General features: G+C 49.1%; 2 protein-coding genes across 4 annotated transcripts; both read right to left on the minus strand.

The window, feature by feature from the left end:
- Positions 1-1,941: 1,941 nt before the first annotated feature.
- Positions 1,942-14,890, minus strand: LOC117889602 (ATP-binding cassette sub-family A member 13). 2 transcript variants are annotated; one of them, XM_034794020.1, is made up of 11 exons: positions 14,455-14,890; positions 8,710-9,136; positions 8,509-8,651; positions 8,363-8,446; positions 8,157-8,297; positions 7,870-8,009; positions 6,689-7,807; positions 6,095-6,623; positions 5,361-6,034; positions 4,026-5,302; positions 2,386-3,961 (listed from the first exon to the last, which is right to left on the minus strand). In XM_034794020.1, exons 2-11 carry the CDS (start codon positions 9,009-9,011, stop codon positions 2,386-2,388), a joined length of 5,985 nt encoding a protein of 1,994 aa, XP_034649911.1. In that variant the 5' UTR covers positions 9,012-9,136; positions 14,455-14,890. The 2 variants fall into 2 exon arrangements, with proteins under 2 accessions (XP_034649920.1, XP_034649911.1); XM_034794029.1 differs by lacking the exon at positions 14,455-14,890 and having other exon boundaries at positions 1,942-3,961; positions 8,710-9,011.
- A 1,967-nt stretch (positions 14,891-16,857) lies between these two features.
- On the minus strand, positions 16,858-19,929 carry LOC117897878 (NEDD8 ultimate buster 1). 2 transcript variants are annotated; one of them, XM_034806957.1, is made up of 4 exons: positions 19,720-19,929; positions 19,532-19,658; positions 18,212-19,471; positions 16,858-18,130 (listed from the first exon to the last, which is right to left on the minus strand). In XM_034806957.1, the coding sequence occupies exons 2-4, from the start codon at positions 19,649-19,651 to the stop codon at positions 17,672-17,674; spliced, it is 1,839 nt and encodes a 612-aa protein (XP_034662848.1). In that variant the 5' UTR covers positions 19,652-19,658; positions 19,720-19,929; the 3' UTR covers positions 16,858-17,671. The 2 variants fall into 2 exon arrangements, with proteins under 2 accessions (XP_034662848.1, XP_034662856.1); XM_034806965.1 differs by having other exon boundaries at positions 19,532-19,664.
- Positions 19,930-20,090: the final 161 nt, after the last annotated feature.

A 20,090-nucleotide genomic window follows, 5' to 3' on the forward strand; every position in this document is an offset into this window, starting at 1 on the left:
TGTGCACATCCTTTAGCTCTTTGCATATCCTGTGCATAATTTAAACGGAAGGACAAACAAACAAATAATTGCGCATTAATTTATTGGCATTCTCATTAGGATCGCAATTAAATTGGTTGCATTTGTTGTTGTTGTTTTTTGCTTTGCTCTTAACTTAATAAACGCATAATTGAATAATTATGAACAGCAAAAAAATGTTCATGCAAATTTGTGAATAATTCATGGAGCTCGCTCTCCTCGCCGCTCCTGATTTTTAGCCAAATTAAATATACAGAAATAGCTTCGATAGAGGAATGTCTACCGCATTGCAGCGGATTACAATCGAATGCCATTTAATGGGAATGTGCTCGGTAATATTATAAAAATTAATATTAATTATTATTATTACTACAGTTTGTACCTTGGTACCTTTGCCACTCCACCTTCTTTTGTTATATTTTGTCACACACTTTCTCTAGATGTTGGTGGAGTATTTCAGTCGTCATTCGTTTCTGTCATTCCCCACTTACAGCTACCGATTTATGGTACACATATTCGGATTAACCCCATCCACGTGCTTTTCTTATTTAAGGCAAATAAATATTTGCATGTCTTTTGCCACCCATCCACCTACCAGCCAATCCACCCACCAACTACCAAATACCCAACCATTCATCCAAAGGCGGAGGGAGCATCATTTTACGAGTAATTTGGTTATGCATCGCCTCACATGCAGCCGCCTTTCTGGCCATGTGAAAATGAAAGAATGGCCAATGGGAAAATGGGCAAATGTGGAAAAAGAACGGGAAAAGGGAAAAGGGTGACCGAGGGAGGCAGAGGGAGCCGAACGCTGAACGCTTTTAATTATGTTGATTTTTCGCTGATTTAATTTTTACCTGCGTTCGTTAAGTTCGGAGCAGCAGCAGCAGCAACGGTAGCGGCAGCAGCACAAACCAAATGGAATTTAATTTAATCCTTTTGCCCGAAAGCCCCTTTGGAAAAACATTTCACTTTTTTGTTCAAATTGACCAGGAAAGGCAGCAAAAACAAAACAAAAAAAATAGAAACGGGTAACGGGTAACACAGGGGAACGCAGAGAAAAAGGCAAATTATAAAAGCGCTTTGGCAAACGAATTTTCACCGAAATCCGCACCCTTCCCACCCACACCATTCCTTTCTACTACGGAATAGACGAGAGAGTGAGAGCGGGTAAAAAATACTTCAAAAGCATCTATTCAAATGCAAACGAGAGAGAGGGTGAGAGCGGGGGTAAGGGTAGCCCAGACTCTTTTGGGGCACGTTTTGGTTAATGTTACACCATTTTTGGTTTAATTACTTTTTAGCTTTCGACCCCAACCCCCAGCTGCACACTTTCGACTGCACTTTTGCCGCGCCACTTGCGCAGTCAACAGCTTAATTAAATATCCTTTCGCTACCCAAGGATCTCTCGCTTGCTCTCTTTTTGGTTGCCTTGAAAGTAGTTCAATAATTGTATCAGAGCTCCAACAGATGAGCTAATTCGTGTTGGCATTATGTGGCTTTGGAGAGATTTGCGGTAATTAACAGATGAATACAAGCAGTGGCCACTGATTGGGCTGTAGCCTATAATAATAGAATGTGACATTAAAAACACTTAAATTGAATAATCCAATCTGTTATTGGGAGTGTGGATCAAGGTGTAACTGTAGGAGTAAGCTCCAGCGACGAAAACAGCGGCTGCACCACATTGGAGGTTGGTGCGCACGCTGCTTATCCAATGCGAAAGCAGTGCGGATCGGGAGAGCGAGAGCTGTTAGAGAGCGCTAACAGTGAGCTGTAAACGGGAAGCGGTCCGCCCACTTGCTGTTAATGTAGAGCGGCCACAACCAAGCAGTGCACTGGCTATTCACTGTGTGCGTTAACAGTCTGTTTAGTCTCTGTTCCCCTGCTAGAGCTCTACGCGAAGTTCATGCATAGCTTGAGTTATTTTCTCACACATTTACTACTTTCACTTTATTCATATTCCAGCATATCGTATTGTATTGTACATATCGTGTCGTAGGTAATATTAGAGGTATTGTACACTCGTAGAACTTGTGCCTGATGAACCTGTTTCGAGGGTCGTTTTAAGGGGGCATTGGCATAGCTGCATTTATGTAGTAGAAACGTAAAACGTATCGAAATAAATAGGTCTTTTGCTGGTCCGAACTTATTGTCTAACAGAATACCCGAACAGAAAACAGATACAGAAACAGAAATATTGAAAAACTATCACTGGATCCGCGTCCGATCTTATCACAAAAAAAAACTAAAAAAAAAACGACACACACATACATGTACTCGTCACTAAATAAAAAAAAAACAAAAAAAATATGACTAAACACAATTAATTAATTAATTATTGCAGCGATGCAGCGAAAAAATCACTCAAGTGGTTGTCTCCTCGTAGCCGCAGTGGATGTAGCCGGTGGAAAGGGAACCGCTGACAGCCGCCGATTTGCTGGGCAGCCCATTCTCCTCCTCCTGCAGGCCATTCGAGGCGGAGACGGCGAGAGTCTTCTCGCTGCAATCCAGAATCCTCTCGAAGACCGCCTCGAAGCGGCAGCGGTTGACGGAGAAGCGGGTGATGCCCACGGATATGTCCCGCAGGGCGGCAAACAGCTCGGAGAGCAGTGGACAGGGCGCAGCCCCAGGTGTCGAGGCGTCTCCGCCCGCACGCACCTTCACCAGGAAGCGCAGACTGTGGGCGTAGTGCTGCAGGTCGCAGGCGCCCGGCAGCCGCTGTGGCAGCATCTTGGCCAGCAGTGCCTGCTGGGCGGGTGGGCAGAAACAGCTGACGCTGTAGTAGCCTCCATGCTCGGCCTTGAGCCGGGCGGGACTGCTGCTGGCCACGATCTGGCCCGCCTTCAGCACCGCCACGCGCTGGCACAGATGCTCGATCTCGGAGACCGAGTGTGAAGTCAGCACGACGGCACGGCGGGCGGCCAGCAGGTGCTCGATGGTCGCGTAGACAAACTCCCGCGTCACCGGATCCATGTCGCTGGTGGGCTCGTCCATGAGGACGGTGGGCGTGTGGCCGCAGCAGGTGGCGGCCACCGTCAGTTTGCGTCGATTGCCGCCGCTCAGGTTCCGCACCTGGACATCCCGGCACGAGCGCAGCTCGTAGGTGTCCAGCACCCGCGCCAGCAGCAGATCCAGATGCAGAATGCCACGCAGGCGGCCATAGAAGAGGATGCATTCGCGCACGGTCAGCAGCGGATCCAGCGGATTGCTCTGCGGGCAGTAGGAGACGCCGGGCTGATCGAGGTGGATGTGCCCCACGTTTGGCTCCAGCTGGCCGGTGAGCACCTTGAAGATTGTGGACTTGCCAGCCCCATTCTTGCCCAGCAGCCCGAAGCACTCGCCCCGCTTGACGCCGAAGTGCACCTGGCGGACGGCGTAGCGGCCGCGGCTGTAGGCCACCCAAAGGTTGTCCGCACGCAGAGCCTCGCCCGGCTCCACGCAGCCCTTGAAGATGCTCTGCAGACTGACGATCTTCAGCTGCTGCAGCTTGTCCAGCTCGCGGCGGTAGTGCCAGTCGAGGAGGCGCTCCAGGCGCTTCCACAGCCGCTGCAGCAGATGGCACTCGATGAGGACATTCAGCACGAGTGCCGCGACACCCACCAGGGCGAGGGCAATGAAGTGGCGCTGCAGCAGATCGCTGGCCAGCGGATGCTTGTACGAGTCGATGTCGTAGCGCTTGAAGATCAGCGCCACCATGTAGTTCTTGCACAGCTCCAGCAGTCCATCGCCCAGCGCGTGCTGGGGGAAGATGAGGAAGGCCTCGTTCAGGCCATGCCGCCAGCCATCCCACGCAGTGCCCTCGCCCACAACGCCCAGAATGAGTATGATGCCCATGGTGACCAGTGGAATGATCATGTTTGCACAGAAGATCGACACAATGGCAATGCTCGAGTCGCTGAACAGCTTCTCTGCCACATGTACGGCGGGAACGCAGGCAAAACTAAGCAAAACGAAACGAAAGGTGAGTGAGATTGAAAGGTGGAAGAAGAGGAAGGGAAACCCACCTAAACATCAATGAGAGTCCAATGATGCCAATCAGCTGCTGTCTGGCGACAAACACGGGCATGCTGAAGATCAGCACGATGCCCAGGCAAACGGCGAGGGCCAGCACCATGATCAGATAGTCCCACAGGAAGGCCACCAGCCAGTAGGTCACAGCCGAGACGCCGCACAGTCGCTGCTGCAGCTTCTCACCGCTGATGCGCTCGTTGACGAGATAGACGGCATTGGCGGCCACCACCAGGCCGAAGGCAATCAGCAATATGAACACCATGCAGGAGTCGCCGGCCTGCCGCAGCAACGAGCTGGTACTGAGCTCCGCAAAGCCCAGCTTCCACGGCTCGTTGCGCGTGAGGATCCCGTACTCCGAGTCGTTCAGGCTGGTGCGCAGCAGCTCCGAGTTCAAGTCGTTCAGCCAGGCCATCATTGCGTGGTAGCCCTTGTTGTTGTACCAGACAGTGGCACCCGATCCGTTCAGCCCATAGCCACCATAGCGTCGCTCCCTGAACTCATCGATGGTCGTCAGCACCCAGTCGTACGCCTGCGCCGAGTCGCTGAACTCATGGCAGTCGCTGGAGTCGGAGGAGGAGTCACCGCAGCTGGATCTTAGACCTGGATAGAGCTGCTCGGTGAATGGTGTGAGGCTCTCGCGGCTGAGCAGCTGTACGCTGTGCGGGTAGAGGGCCCTGGTGAGGGGCAGCACCGTGTCAAAGTCATCCTCCAGGCGATAGCTGACGAACCACATGGCACACAGCTCGAACACGGCCGGCAGCAGGAGCACGTCCAGCAGCAGGCGATAGTTGCGGGCCAAGTGCCGCAGTCGCTTGCCAAACAGCAGTCGCAGCTGCACACAGGACGAGGGTGGATCCTCGGACACATCTGCGGGTCCAGCCACAATGCTGCTCTCCGATGATCCTGCTGCTGGTCCCACCTTTGGCTGCTCCTCGTTGCGACTGAGTTGCTCAAACTCCTGCTCCAGGCTGCTGCTCGACGAGAGCTCCACCTCGCTGATGGCTCCGAGGGACTCCTGCTGGTGCAGCAGCTCCAGGAACTGCACGGCAGCGGGTGTCAGATTCTCCGCATAGCTGGCGCTGATGGTCAGCCGATGCTGGCTCAGCTCCTCCTCGCTGGCAGGCAGCAGCTGGCTGTTGGTCAGCAACTGCTGGCTCCTGGCCGCCACATGAGCCGCCACTGGGGCATCCGCGCAGCGCATCTTCAGTCTGTAATTGGCCGTGCAGAGATGCTGCAACGAGTCGCGACTGTGCTGGGCAATGATGCGACCCTGCGGATGAAGGATTAGCAAGGGAAATTTCACACATAAGCTGGGTGGATCCACTCACGTTGCGCATGATGACCAGCGAATCGCTGAGGTACTTGGCCTCGTCCAGAAAGTGGGTGGCAAATATCACGGCTCGACCCTGGCGCAGCTGTTCGATCAGATGCCAGATGTCCTTGCGCGCCTTGGCATCCACCCCGTTGCAGGGCTCGTCCAGGATGACGACACTGGGCGAGGCAATGAAAGCAATGGCCACACAGAGGCGCCGCCTATAGCCACCCGACAGCTGCCACGACGGATAGTCCTCGTGCTGGCCAAAATTGAGGCTCTTCAGTGTGCGACTCACCTCCGCCTCGACGCTGTCCGCCGACGCCATCTCGCACGATCCAGTGCCACTGCCACTGGGGGACATCTTTATGTTGGCATACAGCTGCAGATGTTCGCGTGCCGATAGCATTGGTATGAGAATGTTGTCCTGCCAGCAGACGCCGACATTGTGCTCGTTGGCGAGCAGCACCTTGCCGCCCGTCTGCCGGATCTGGCCGGTGAGCAGCTTGATGAGGGTGCTCTTGCCGGCCCCATTGCGTCCGAGCAGGCAGCTCACCTGATTGCGCGCAAAATCCAGATTCAGATTGGACACGGCACACTGGTTGCCATAGAGCTTCGTGACATTCAGCAGCGAAGCGCCCAACTTGTCGTCCAAATGGGAGCGCGCAACCCGCACGAAGCTGTACTCGGCTGAAAGTTGGATTCAAACTTAAAACAGATCTAACGGGAGGATCCTCTGGGACAACTCACTTTTCTTCCACCTCTGATAGGCATAGCCAATGGCTGCGTAGAGCAGAAAGTCGAGCAGGAACATCAGCATTGCCATGGCGCACTCGCTGCGCGCGGGTCCCAGCTGGATGAGTTGGCCCCAGGTGAGGCCCTGCTGCTGCAGCTCCATGCGCATCAGTTCGCCCCAGCCCTTGGCGAAGGCCGTCGTGAAGGAGAGATCCACCAGGAAGCTCTCCAGCAGATTCAACTTTGCATCGAACATCAGCACAATGATGAAGGGACAGAGACTGATGAAGAACAGCAGCGATGTGGCCACCGCACCAATGTTGGCCGAGGTAAAGAAATTGGAGCACATGTAGCAGAAGGAGATGAGGCAGGCGCCAAAGCTCAGGCAGTAGAACATCATGAAGAACCAGTTGGTGTGCGAGAGGATGCCGCCGCTGTAGAGCACCACGCTGATGAGCACAAAGATCAGGCACAGCTCCATGAGGCTCATCAAGGCCCAGGCCAGCAGCTCCGAGTGAGCCTTCAAGCCCATCGAACGCATCAACTACAAATGCGAATGCAAATAATATCAGCAAAGAGTAACGGACCCGCTGAACACTCCACTCTCACCATACTGTTTCTGCTCTCTCGCATCCAGATGCGCTCCCGCACACAGATCGCCACGGCCACCACCAGGCCCAAGCAGTAGGCCAGCTGCACGGCCTGTGCCAGGTAGAGTCCCCGCTTGAACTCATCGTTGACGTACGCGGGATAGGGGAACTGTTTCGTGTAGAACTGCATGTTGTCCACCTCGAACTTGGGCTTCTTGTTGCCAGCGCCGCCGCCCCCAAGGCCGCTCAGCAGATCCAGCAGACCCTGACGCTTCGAGCGGCTGAGTACATCGCCATCGCCATCACTGTTCCCATTAGCTCCCTGTACATCCTCCAGGTTGAGCAGAAACTCGGGCTTAAAGGTTGTTTCCTTCGTCTCCTGCGCCACTGTGGTGCTGGGTGGAGGGGCAGTGGTCTCTGGATCCTGGATGGGTGAGGTGCTATCCTCCGTGGAGGTGCTCTCGATGCTCAGATCGAAGTCATCATCATCGTCGTCATCGTCGTCTGCGTCATCCACAGCCTTGATGCTGAACAAACTGCCGGGAGATCTGGTGGCGGGCTCCTCCTCAATGAAGCCCGCCTCGTCCCGCTTGTGCTTGACAATGCCCAGATCCACCATTTGCTTGAGCTGCACGAACCCTCGATGGTATTTCATATCGATGATCATGCTGTCCGCGGGCCCGGGGAACCAGAAACGGTTCCTATTCTCGAACGTCGGCTGCGTGTTGTCCGTGTCCATGTGCAGGCGATAGACCACCTCCTTGGTGCCGACGCTCTCGAAATTCAGGGCCGCCAGGAACATGCGCTTCTGGTTGAGATCGTAGGCGCGCTGCTGCAGCTCCTCCACGCTATCCACGGCCACAAAACGGTCCGCAGACACGCACTCCATCAGATCCGAGACGGTGGTGAGTATGTCATAGATGATTTGATTCGTGCGAATGAACTGGAACACTCGCTCGATCTCCTCGATGTCAAAGTCATCGCCGACAACGCTCTTCACCAGCGGCGAGCGGGCCAGCTTCAGCAGGTTATCAAAGGCCAACTGAAAGGTGGCATTCGTGTGGAGTTTGGTGAGGATCGTGCCCGCCGCCTGCGACAATTGCTTCAGTTTGTCCAGCTCCTCAAAGGTGGCATTGCTCTGAGGAAAAACACACCCAAAATTAGCGAGGAAATGGATGAGATGACTCTCAGGCTACTCACAAACTTCACCACACTCTCTGTGAGTGTATTCGCTGGAGTGTAGAGTATCTTGCCCTGGATGATCGGCTTGATGGTGTTCCACGTGAGCTTGCCCTGATTCGTGGAGGTCACATCCAGGTAGAGCCGCTTGCAGTACTTGGCTGTGGGGAGGATCAGCAGAAAAAGGGGAAATATAGTTTCGAGGATAGCCTTTGAGCTGAGCAGCAGCTAACTTGGCCTCCAGTCCACTGTTCCACTGGTCTGCCTTCTGGCTCTGCCGCTGCTTTTGTCGCTGCTTTGATACTCACTTGGCATGGCATCCAGCTCCGCATCATTCACCTCGCTAAAGTCCTCCGAATAGAGGATATCATTGACCAAGGGAATGCTCTCCGTGCTGGGAAATGGATGGCCACACAGCAGCGTTCCCAGTTTCACAAAAGTCTCGCGATCTGCAGGAGAAATGTCATGCGATTAATGGACTCAAGGATTCAAGCAAAGGATTCCTTCCACCTACTGGAGAACAGATGCTTGACGTCAAAGCTGTAGTTCATCATGCGCTCAATCTCTGGCACCAAGGAGATAATTTCTGTGATGTTTGCTAAGGGGTAAAAAAGGGTAGAAGGTTAGATAGATCCTGGGGCAATCCCTGGGACCACTCACTGCGTATAATGTCTAGATGATCGCTGGTTATGAGTGCCGTCACCGCGGACACAAAGTTCGCCTTCTCCGCCAGCTCCACGATGGCCGTGTGGAGCTTGTCATCCGTCACAAAGACATTCACCACATCGATCACAGAGTGAAGTCTACAAAGTAATCATTAAATAGAAGGCATTTAATATATGATAATTCCATGGAACTTACGGCGCACCCTTCCATTTGGAGTACTCCTCGTAGGGCTTCGCTGGCAGGCACTTGTTCTCGAGGCTGCAAATGTAGGAGAAGGCGCTGGGCACCATTTGGTTCTTGGTGGGCAGCAGTCTGGTGGGATATTGGCAGGCGGCCTTCTCCTCGGAGCCATACTTCATGCGTATCAAATACAGCATCATGAAGAGCAGAATGGGCCAAATGAGTAGCGTGAGGGTGAGGCCCTTTTGGCGCCATCGCACCAGGAGATCCTTGCGCAGCAGCACTCGGATCTCCCGCGTATTAAAATGCATCCTCATACTCGGTCACGCACCCAATATCAGTGCTAGCTCCAGATCTGTGCTGCTACTGCTCGAACGATCTGTAGTGGTTGTGATCTCTTTGGGTCTTCAGAGACAGTCCAATCATTGAGGCATCTTGAGGCCTGCAAGAGAAAGAGTTGGGAGTGGTGTTAAAGGGCTGCATGCTAATGGTTGCAGTTGCAGCAAAAGGTGTCAAGTGTGTGTGAATTGTGGGGCCCTAACAGATCCACCAAAATGAATCAAACAACAAACAAGTCGGTCCCAAGATACCAAAAAGGAGAGCCAAAAGAATGGAATGGAATTCGCATCTAGATATTTTATAGCTTCTCATACGAGTAGCTGATTCTGTAATGCCGTGAAGGGGCATTCGCATCATCATCATCGATTTCCTGCCTTATGTACGTACGTACGTACGAGTCTGTACTTCCCTATCGCATAATTAGCTGGCTGTTTGTCTACCGCGTTTGTTGCCTGGTTTCCTTTGTGTGTGGTGTGGTGTGGTGTGGTTTGGTTTGGTTTGGTGTATCTCCGATTGTATCTCCAATACGGTTTTAGTTTCGATTTGCACATTGCTAATTCAGGCAGGCCAGGCCCGGCCCGGCCCGGCCAGGCCGTTAATTCCGCTGTGGTTCGCCTTCAAATTGCACTTCCCCCTCTCGGACCCATCCAGCTAAAGAGCGTTGATGGTGGTGGTGGCGAGGAGGGGGAGAGAGAAGCAATGACAATTATTTTAAAGCGTGCTTCTGTAATTTAATTTAAATGAAATTATTGCCTGAGTCACTGACCGACCGAACGATGCCACAATTATAGATAATTTCACAGTCTCCAGTCTCCGGAGTGCAGTGCAGTGCAGTTGAGGCCTAAATCGGTGATGAATCTCTTGCAGGAATCCCTCGTAACCTTGTCCTCCTAATCACAGCACTCAAAGTGCTTGAAACTATCCATTAGACTTAACAGCCGCACTCTCAGGTGGGGGGAGCAGATGAGCCGCATCCATTACCCAGGCAGACATTTGCCGGCGCGATTTATGGCTGGTTGAACCTCGCTGAAAACCAGTTACAAATCAAATAATGCTCGTCTATAGCTTGTGTATACCATGTATTGGATACTGTATACTGGATACTGGATATATAAAATAATAATGAAGAAGCAAAAGCACAGCCCAAACTCCTGTTCTGTTCTTGTCTGTTCGGTTTGCATTTCGTATGCAAAGCTTGTGACTTCTGACTTTTGCATACCCCCCGAGTCCCAATCACAATCCATACAATCGGTGGATCCGTGTGTGTGACTGTCTGGCTACAGGTTCAGTTTCAGGTTCAGCTTTCGTCATGGGATTCGATTGGATCTACGATCGAAAGTGAGAAAATCCCAGGCGAGACAAAAGAATATTAAGCCACGGACAATTCTCGATAGAGTCAACGAACATTTGGAAGTGTTTAAGGATGAGACGCATAGAGTGATGCCAGTGTATCGGAAGCATACATTGAGGGACTCCTTAATGAATATTTGCAATGAAAACAAACGGAAAAACGATTGCAAAACGGTGCAATAAATGGCATGGGAAAACGGCTGAAAAACCGCTTCAAGCTATTTTCACATCTAAAATGGAATATGTTTAAAGTGCAACAATAAATAATCGCACATATGTATGTATATTCGCTCCAGCGATTGATCACTGTAGCAATCATTGCCCCAGAAACCATTGTCTGTGTCGTGGCGGTTCTCCACGTTTTTCGGAAACAATACAAGTATTTCCCATAAGAGCAAACCCCAAAAAAAACAAAAATCACACACACCAAGCAAGTTATTTGCTAATGGGAACCAGTTACCCATTTCCATTTCCAGTGCAAGTTTTAGTTTTAGTTTTTGGAGATTCATTTTCCAGTTTCAATTGCAGCTTGCAGTTCCAGTTGCAGTTTTCTTGATTAGCCAACAGCATAATATGTTGACTCAATGTCATCATCAATGATCGTTCGATGGGGGAATGGCATTATCTAACCGATTGACCTGATTCGACCCGGCATTTGCTCCACTTTAAGCTTTTTGCGATGTTTTCGGAGGAACCATCTATCATCGGTACTGGCGCTGATGCTACGCTGTGATTATTACGAGGTAATTTAATTATATACACAAACAACGTAGTAAATCCCCCACTATATATTTTACAACTACAATTTAGAGTTCAAATTTACGCAAGAACTTTCGTGGTTCTTTTTCTAATTGCCAGCTGGAAGATATTGAGTGGGGGAGAGCTGGAAGATATTCCCCCACCAGGCAGGCACGAGTCGTACATTACTTTGCGAATGTACTCGTACCGCTCCGTACCCCTTACCCTTAGACGTATTATAAACCAGACTTTGGACCACTTCACTTTGAGCATTTAGACTAATTAAAATCACAGCTAAAATCAGCAACAGAAAGTGCGCTGGTGCTGGTGCTGGTGCCGGTGTTGTGTTATGATGCAGTCGCTAAACAGGATTTTGATGGTGATTTGAAAGTAATCTCCCCTGCTGTACCCGTGTGCCCGTATACCCGTATACCCTGTTGTGCAATCAAAACTTGTTTAAATCACGTTCAAATAGCTGAACAATTCGCAGAAGCAGCAGCAGAATCGGAATCAGAAGTGCCAGCAGCAGCAGAGCCCATCTAATGCTCAATATAGAGTTCAGATCAGGGATCGATCCCTTGCATTCGAGAACTCTGATTAGAGCCCGACAGACAGCCAGACAGACAGCCGGACAGCGGTGCACTCACTCGTTAATAGACAAGATGGAGATGAGAGCACCCACCTTGGACAGCAGCTTCTGTCAGTCGCATTCCCAGACCAGACAATCAGCCTCACTAAATCATCTAGTAATGCAGTGGAGCACTAATATCTCATACAGATGGGCATGGTGTGGAGCCCCCACGGCTTCGGTTCTGACAGTTTTACGATGATGTGAGCGAACGAGCGCCATTTATCATCTAATCGAATGAGCGACCTTGACCATGAGTCTCACCACTGAAGAGCGAAATCTAGCAAGCTTAATTTAAATATTAAATAAAAAAAACTAGAAACTAGTTTGTGGCTGTCCATTAGGCGTATGGCATGGCATGGCATGGCCTGTCATGTCCCCCCCCCGGATCACTTCTCTGCACCATAAATGTGGTACCGTGTAATGCATTTTGTTTTGATGATTATCCCAATTACACATCCGCTCTCTCTCGCTCTCTCTCTTCTATCTTTAGCTATTGTATTAGCCGCGAATATCGCTCGACAAAAGTCGCGTGCGACGCTGCTGCAGTGACGCGTTTAGAAACGCACGCGTGTTTTTCCGCTACTTTTGATTTTTGTCAGTTGTCATTGGTTAATGATTATACCCAATATATGTATGTACATACATAGGTACGTCAGTACGTATCCTCACAGATCTTAATAAGTATATTTATACCTAGCTATTTTGGGCATTCAATTTTGATTTCTTAATTCCTATTTATTTATAAAGAGTTCTCCGAATGAGGAACCCCTGCAGCTAAATTGGCAGCAACCGACTGAGTTGCACTGTCGCTTGACACGTGTCGGCAAGGAATGTTAAGGGATTAAAGTGGCTCCCACATCTCCCACTTGGCGCCTGTTTGTTTTTGCTTAGTTCTGCTTCTGCTTCTGCTTCTCGGTGTTGACCATCGATCGATCGATCGAACGAACGATCAGCGTGAGTTGGCAAGAACCGCAGAGCGTAGAGTTGGCTATAACGATATGTACATACTTTAGATATATAGACACTCTCGTAGGTTTGTATGTAGATTCTGTCGCATATTTTATTTATACGGCTGCTGGCTGGCTGGCTGCATAGGAAATGCTTCTGACTCTTATTTATTTTGTTTTATTTTTATATTTTCTTTTTACTTTGTTGCTGCTGCTGGAGAAGGCTTCAACAGCAGCAGCAGCTATCAAGGTCATTGCTTACATGTGCAAAAACTTGCGATGCAATTAAGTCTGGATATGCCCGTCGTTTAGCTGAGACTAACTGAATGAGTGAGTGTCTCCCTCCCTCCCTCCGTCTGCCTCTCTGTCTGTCTGTGATAACCAGTCTCTGATAATAACTGCTGCCTGTTGCTGTTTTAATGCTGCTGCTGCTGCTCAAGGGCCTTTGATGTTGTCGGTATATGCTAAAAGAATATGCTAATGTGGCCAGAATATTGCCAAACCAGAAGCAAGCGAGCGAGCGATCATCCAGCAAGAGATAGTAGCAAGCGTCTGTAGTGGAGTGGGGATTTCGTGAGTTAAAAGATCTACAGAGGTACATGAATAGTATGAGTATTTGAGAGTATATCTCCCCAGGCAACCCAAGTAAGATCTCCAAGATATTTGCAGTTCGCACGTTGCAAACTTTTGTAAGTTTTCCAACTTTAGATTCAATGTCGAAAACCTTCTAGTTTTGCTTGATTTTTGCCTGTATAACACTTTGAACGTGTTAATTACTTGGATATGCATGTTAGCGATTTCTCATGCGTTAGTTGCGGTGTGGGGGGTGGGTAGAAAATACACTAATAAAGAATGGGTATACCAAACAGGCAATCAAAGGCCACTCAATCCCCATATAAAGATCGCTCTAGTCTCTGTTTAGAGTATGCACAGTTCCACATGTTTTTTCATGCTACGTGCTTTGTGTTTTCACTTTCGTTGGTTTATTGTCGATTTTGCCACCTTCTTTGGCTCGTTTGGCGTTGCTTTACGGCCACCCCACATATTTTCTATGGATTGTCATGGCTTTTGTTTTGCCTTTGCTCTTGCTCTCTTGCTCTCTTGCTGCTTTGTTTTGCTTTGTTGCTGGATGGAGCCAGCCTGCCCAAAAGGCAGATGAGCAATCGGTGGCGGGGCAACGTGCCAAGAAAACCCGATCCAGAAACAGAAACAGAAAAAGAAAACCAAAACCAAAACTAAAAGCAACTACGATGGACCCCGGACAAGAAATCAAACTGAATAACAAGTTGAAAGCGATAGCGATTGAAAACAGCTGTCGGCACGCCACGGAACGGGGACGGAACCGAACGGCTTGCGTCGCTCTTTGCTCTTAAAGACCAAAAGCTCTTCAAGACAGGCGGGCGGGCGGTCGGTTAGTGCATTTGTGTACTCTTTATCTCTTTTCTCTTTTGGCTTACAGTTAGGAAGTGGAAAGTGACTTGAGGAAGGAGGAAGTAGAACCCTGGAACCATTTGGGAGTTATTGCGTATTGTGGAAACCTTTATCAAGACCCAAATCGGTTAACTGTGCCCAAAGGCAACCCTTCTTATATTTAAAGGGCATACAAATGTCGACATGGCTCTGCAGAATCCACATGCACTTTTATGTTGTTTGTTGTTGCGCTTGAAGCACTTTTTTTTGGGTCTTGGGGCCTGCTGTTGCAAGCCCAACTGAATGAGTGGGACGGGCAATAATACAGAAGTGAAAAATACTTACTATGCGGCAGTTGAAGCACCAAATTGATGGACTACCTTCCCCCACTGAAGGTTGTCTGTTGTCTTTGGGGGTTTTTGGTTCTTGGCACAGATGCAGATGCAGATGCAGCAACCGTGAGAGACGCAAACAAAAACAAAGCACACACAAACACACTAAACACACACGAGACACAGCACAACACAACACACTTTTGTTGCTCCACAGTTGAGTTTTGTTGTTGAGTTTAAGTTTGAGTTCGGAGTTCTGAGATCACTGATTCTAAGTCTGTTATGGCTGGGGGCGGCTTCGCAACTGCATCCTCTCTTCGCACTCACAGGAACAACAACAAATAAAAAAAGGAGTTAGTTAGTTAGTTGGCTAAAAAACTGTTGCCAATATTCAATCAATCGCCTTCCAATCAAAAGCTCAACCGTCCGCTTCCAGTTCAACAATTGAACTGAGCTTGACGAAACGCGCGTACCGGGAATTATTTAATTCCGCAGCGTCGTCCGACGCGTCGCTCGAAGCTCTTCGCTCTTCGCTCTCCGTTGCGATCCGATCGACGCAACGCGAAGCGTCGCCGTCTCTCCAAAACTTTAAAGCTCCCTGCAGCCACTACTCCTAACTGTTCTTTCTCAGATCGGCGATCTGCGATTGCGTGACGGAAGCGAGATCACATATCCCACATTTCCAATTCGGCTTTCAATATATTTCTATAATTAATAATTCCATAGATTTGGGGGCTGCGTTAATTGATAGTTCTGATGTTCTCCCTGTACTTATATCCAATGAAATGCCGAAATATAAAACCCTTTTCCAAGCCCGAAATACGAGAGATGAAGAGAGAGGAAGAGAGAGAAAGAGGGAGGAATGAATGGTGCTGTGTCGCAAATGAAGGCTAATTTGGGTGGCCAGTGGGGCGTGTAATGTTTGTACTTTGTACCCTACGGGATTGGATCCATATGGTACATATGCTAATGGAAGTGGTCGAGAGCTGACTCGACATGTTTTCACACTGCAAGGAGATCTCTACAAGGAAACCCCCAAAGCATAATAAATTGTTTGCCATCGCTTGATCATCATTATATATGAAGAATGGGATCATCAAACAAATAAATAATAAAAACAGACCCAAAATCAAAGCATACTAAAAACCTCTTTCGACTGTTTTCTGATAAAGAACTCCTTTGGAATGCGACAGGTAATAGAGAAAAACAGAACTGCCTCTTGGTGCCCTTGCACTGTTTTATTTAAATTTAGATTCAATCAAATGGCAGAATTATTTCCTCTATAAACAGCTGCATGCAAATCATACAAGAGCTCTGGGCCAGTAATCTCTGCAATTTTCTAGTGCTTGAGTACCCAAAGAAATACCAAAACACCGAAAAGCAAAGGTCCATTCCCCATGGGTAAAACAGAGCTTGGACGTACGCCAATGGCCACTGGCCACCCACCCCGCATTCCCCTGGGCGCATTATACGAACCAGAACCAGAACCAGAACCATTCTCACATTCCCATTTGAAAACGAATAACAAATACAAATGTCCAAAAGATTCGCTTGGTTGCGTATCAGTTGGGCATAATTGCCAAAGTCATTATTGCCCAGGCCCAGGCCGCGGATCGTAAAAAACTAAATGCTCAAAAATAGTAAAAATTAAAATTAAAATTAAAAAACCAAATTATGAAATTGTTTATCAGAACAAAGAGCACAACCACATCTGCAAACGAGCAGCGATGGCAATCGCCAAAGTACGTACAGGTAGCAAAACGAAAGAAACCCCTAACTAAAAGCAATTAAAAAACAAGAAACACCGCAAAAAACAAAGAACTTTTACTAGAGCCAATGGAGAGCTTATCAACCAAGGTTTTACGTGCTCTCAGTCCGTGCTTTTGGGTATACTCCTAGATGCAGGACAACCTGTTTACGCTCTTATTGTCTTCCTTAAGATTTAATTGTTTATTCAGCAAGACTAACAAATTGGAACAATACAAACAATTTGTATCCTTAAGTTCATTGGCGGCACAGATTCGAGTAAAGCTGTTCTATAATCCTTTGTTCTATATTTCTGCCGACATCATTCCGGGTTCACCTACGGGGGCGACCCCATCATTCGGACTTCAATAAAATGGAAGCTTTTTATTATAGGCTACTGCCAACAGGAAGTGGTAGAATGCTTCCCCTTGGAGTTATCACACAACAGAGACTCAGCTGCGAGTGGACACCACCCCCTCGAGACACGCACATCATTGATAGATCAAGACCTTTGTTAGGGGGTCAAAAGTCAATGGAAAAATTAACACAACAATAATGATCATGTGTGTAATTATTTCCATTTCGAAAATATATCAATAAAGAGATTGTGTCAAAGCAGATCTATCAAATTAGAAAAGCTTATAAGAGTTTATCAATTTGAACAGAGATATTCATGGGTTGATGCTACACTTGTTTATACTTTATTTCGCTTAATTTTAGGACATGAAAATCATTTATATCAATCAAGATTTTGTTTGTGCCTACATCTATTTCATTTTTAACCTTAAGAATAGCTACAGGGACATGTGCAAAGATCAATCGTTTACCTTGGCATTAACATATATTCTGTACACAATGAATTATAAGGCACCCGAGCTATCACAGGAATATAACTACATATGCATGATGATATATCCAGTCTCAATTTGTCGGTTAGGAAAAGGATTCGTGCTTGAGGGTGCCCTTTGGCCAGTTTCTGGATATCGGGTTGGGCTGGGATCGAAAGTCGGGAGACAGCAACAATTTTTGTAAATAAAATAAATAATTGCAAAAGAACTTAACAGGTTCGCGTCTGAACAGAACGGAACGGAACGAAAGGAAACGGCGTGGAGGGGCTGGGGCGTAATCACGTTGTCGCAGCTGTCAATAGAATATATATTATACCATATACTATATATGTACATACATCTCGTTGTAAGTCTTTATATCGTTACTATTTGCCAAGTTATTCAAACCCAAGCGGGGAGTGGGGTGGGGCTGGAGGGGTGGCGGTGGATGCCTGAGTGGATGAGTGCCACTTAAGTGGCATTTATAAGACGACGATTTGCAATAGACAAGTCATGATTACAGTTATCTCCGTAACCGGTTCTCTTCTCGATTTTCGAATCATTTGATGGCCGCTTCGTTTCGTTGCCGCCAGTCGCTTACGTGTTTCCGTTTAACGTCTACGTTTTGTAGTGAATTTTGTTTTGTCTTGGTTGGGCCTATTGCTCGAGCAGGCGGCGATATTCGCACAGGAGCTGCTCCTCACGGATCAAGGGCAGATCGAGATGGTCCTGATCGGTCTGATTGATATCCGAATTGAAGCGTTCGTAGGCCTTGAGTGACTCCAGCTCATCGCGCGCCTTGCTCAGCACAACGTCAATGATCGACGAGTTGTGAGCCTGCGATGAGGTGGAGGGTCTGTCGACGCCGCTGTCGTTCGCCAGCTTTGTGGCCAGTTCGAGTGTCTCCTTCAGCTTGTCCTCGCTCTGAAGGGCCTGCAGCAGAAACTCTATGCTTTTCTCGACGTCGTTACCGGTGCACTCCAGGGCGGCGCGAATTGTGACGTCGTCAAAGCCCAGCTGCTGGAGGGCTGCCATCTGGGACTCATCCGCCGGTGTAACACTTTTGTCGGGCAAGGCAGCAAGCAGCTCAGCCGAGTTCTTCTGCAGCATATCCAGCTGTAAGTAATAGGAAAAAAAATAGGTTATAGAGCCAATTCTTGAGGATTAGGCTAAGGATTGTGTGTGGGGTGGACTTACTGCTTTCGTGACGTCGTTCTTGGTGCGCTGCAGGGCAAGGGAGGCCAGTTTTGTATCGAATCCCATCTCGACTAGGGTGCAAACGCTGCGTGGGTTAACCCAATCTGCATCCGTGCCATCCTCCCTGCCACGTCGATGCACCTTGCGCTCCAGCGTGGATTCCTTGCGGGCATCGCTCAGCTTCTTCTTGCGCTCTTGAATGAACTGCACGGCCTGGTCAATGTTGCCGCCGCTGGAGGAGCAGGAGCGCAGAGCGAGCCTGGCCTCGGCGACATCGAAGCCCATCTCCATCAACAGCAGCAGCTTGTCCTCGTCGACCTTCAGCTCCTTTAGCAGCGCTGAGGCAGCCTCAAACTTCTCGAAGGCCTCGTCGCGGCGATTCTGATGGAAGAGGACGATTCCCTGCAGCAACTTCAGGCGCATGAAGAGTGCCCGCTCCGGACAGGCGCGCCCCTTGAGGGCGTACAGGCGCTCAAAGCTCTCACCGTAGCTGCGGCGGAAGCTGCGCTCACAGATGGCCAGGCGCGACTCGGCGTCGGGCAGGTGGGAGACATTCTTGAGGCACATGTAGCACCAGACAATGTCCAGATTGAGCAGCGCAAAGTTGTCCACCGACTCGAGGAAGCTCGACTGGCAAGCGGCGAACTTCTCGTCGCCTTCGAGCAGCAGGAGCAGGCATTCCTCGTAATCCTCCCGCCGCATGGCTGCCTTGGCCTTCTCACAGAAGCCTAGGGCCATCAGCAGTGAGCGGTTCTCCTCGGGCGGCAGGAACACTGGATTTCCATCCTGATCCTCCATCTCCATCATGCGGTTCTGCGACGAGACCACCGCCTCCACATCAGCCTTAATCTTGTTCAGTCTCTCGTAGAGGTCACCATTCTGGTTGTCCCCCTGTCCCCCAATGATCACAATCACAGCCTGGTTGTTCTTCAGGTTCTGCGCTCCCAGCGTGGCATTCGGAGCCACGATCTTCCCGCAGGCGATGCACTTGACGTGCTCGGGATTGCTCAGTTGCAGCTTGGCGGCAATGGCCGCCTGCAGCTCGGAGCCCAGAGAGTTCAGGTCGCACTTGATCTCCAGCATGGTGGTGGTGCCGCTGTGATTGTCAATGCGACGCACCTTGAACGTGGCCATGCCCGTCTCGCTGAACTCCCGGCGGGCGGCCAGCTTGCGCAGGGCATGGTCCTGCAGCTCGCTGAGGGCGCTCATGCAGTTGGAGACATCGATGCCAAGAAACTGGGCATACCGCTGGGCCAAGTCCTGTGCACAGAGTTAGATCAATGAGAAAACATTATACATAAACTCATCTCAGACTCTTACCTCCATGACAACTTCAATGCTGCCGATACCTTCCGTGTAGTACGGCTCCTCCCACAGTTTTATCTTCTCTGCCTGAAGACGGGCCCGCACCAGATTAAACACATTTTCAATTTGTGACATGATGATCCTGACGCTGGAATCACTCAAAAGCCACGTCAGAGCAGAGCAGAGAGCAGGACAATATACACCTAAATTTACGGTTAATTCTTAATGGAACTAAACTGAAGTCCTCTCTGACGCACGTGCATCAACAGGGCTGTTGTTGTTGTTGCTGTTGTTGTTGTTAGTGCAAATGGGATAGTTTGAATGGAAAACACACATTTCTAATGCGAAATAGACTTAATCAATTTTGTGCACTGTCACTAAAAAAAATGCTGGATGGAAAGTGAAAAGAAAATAAGAACAGCTGATTCGCGAATCGCGATATTCACTATCGTCTGCTATCTATCGAGTGTGGCGCAATGCTCTTTGTTTGTTTGATTGAATTGCTCAAAGTAAGTTATTCTAGTTATTCTATTGTTTTAGTATTATTCAGGCTTATATATATATAAATTTACAT

This window comes from Drosophila subobscura, chromosome A (assembly GCF_008121235.1).
Source record: "Drosophila subobscura isolate 14011-0131.10 chromosome A, UCBerk_Dsub_1.0, whole genome shotgun sequence".
Lineage (NCBI taxonomy): Eukaryota > Metazoa > Arthropoda > Insecta > Diptera > Drosophilidae > Drosophila > Drosophila subobscura.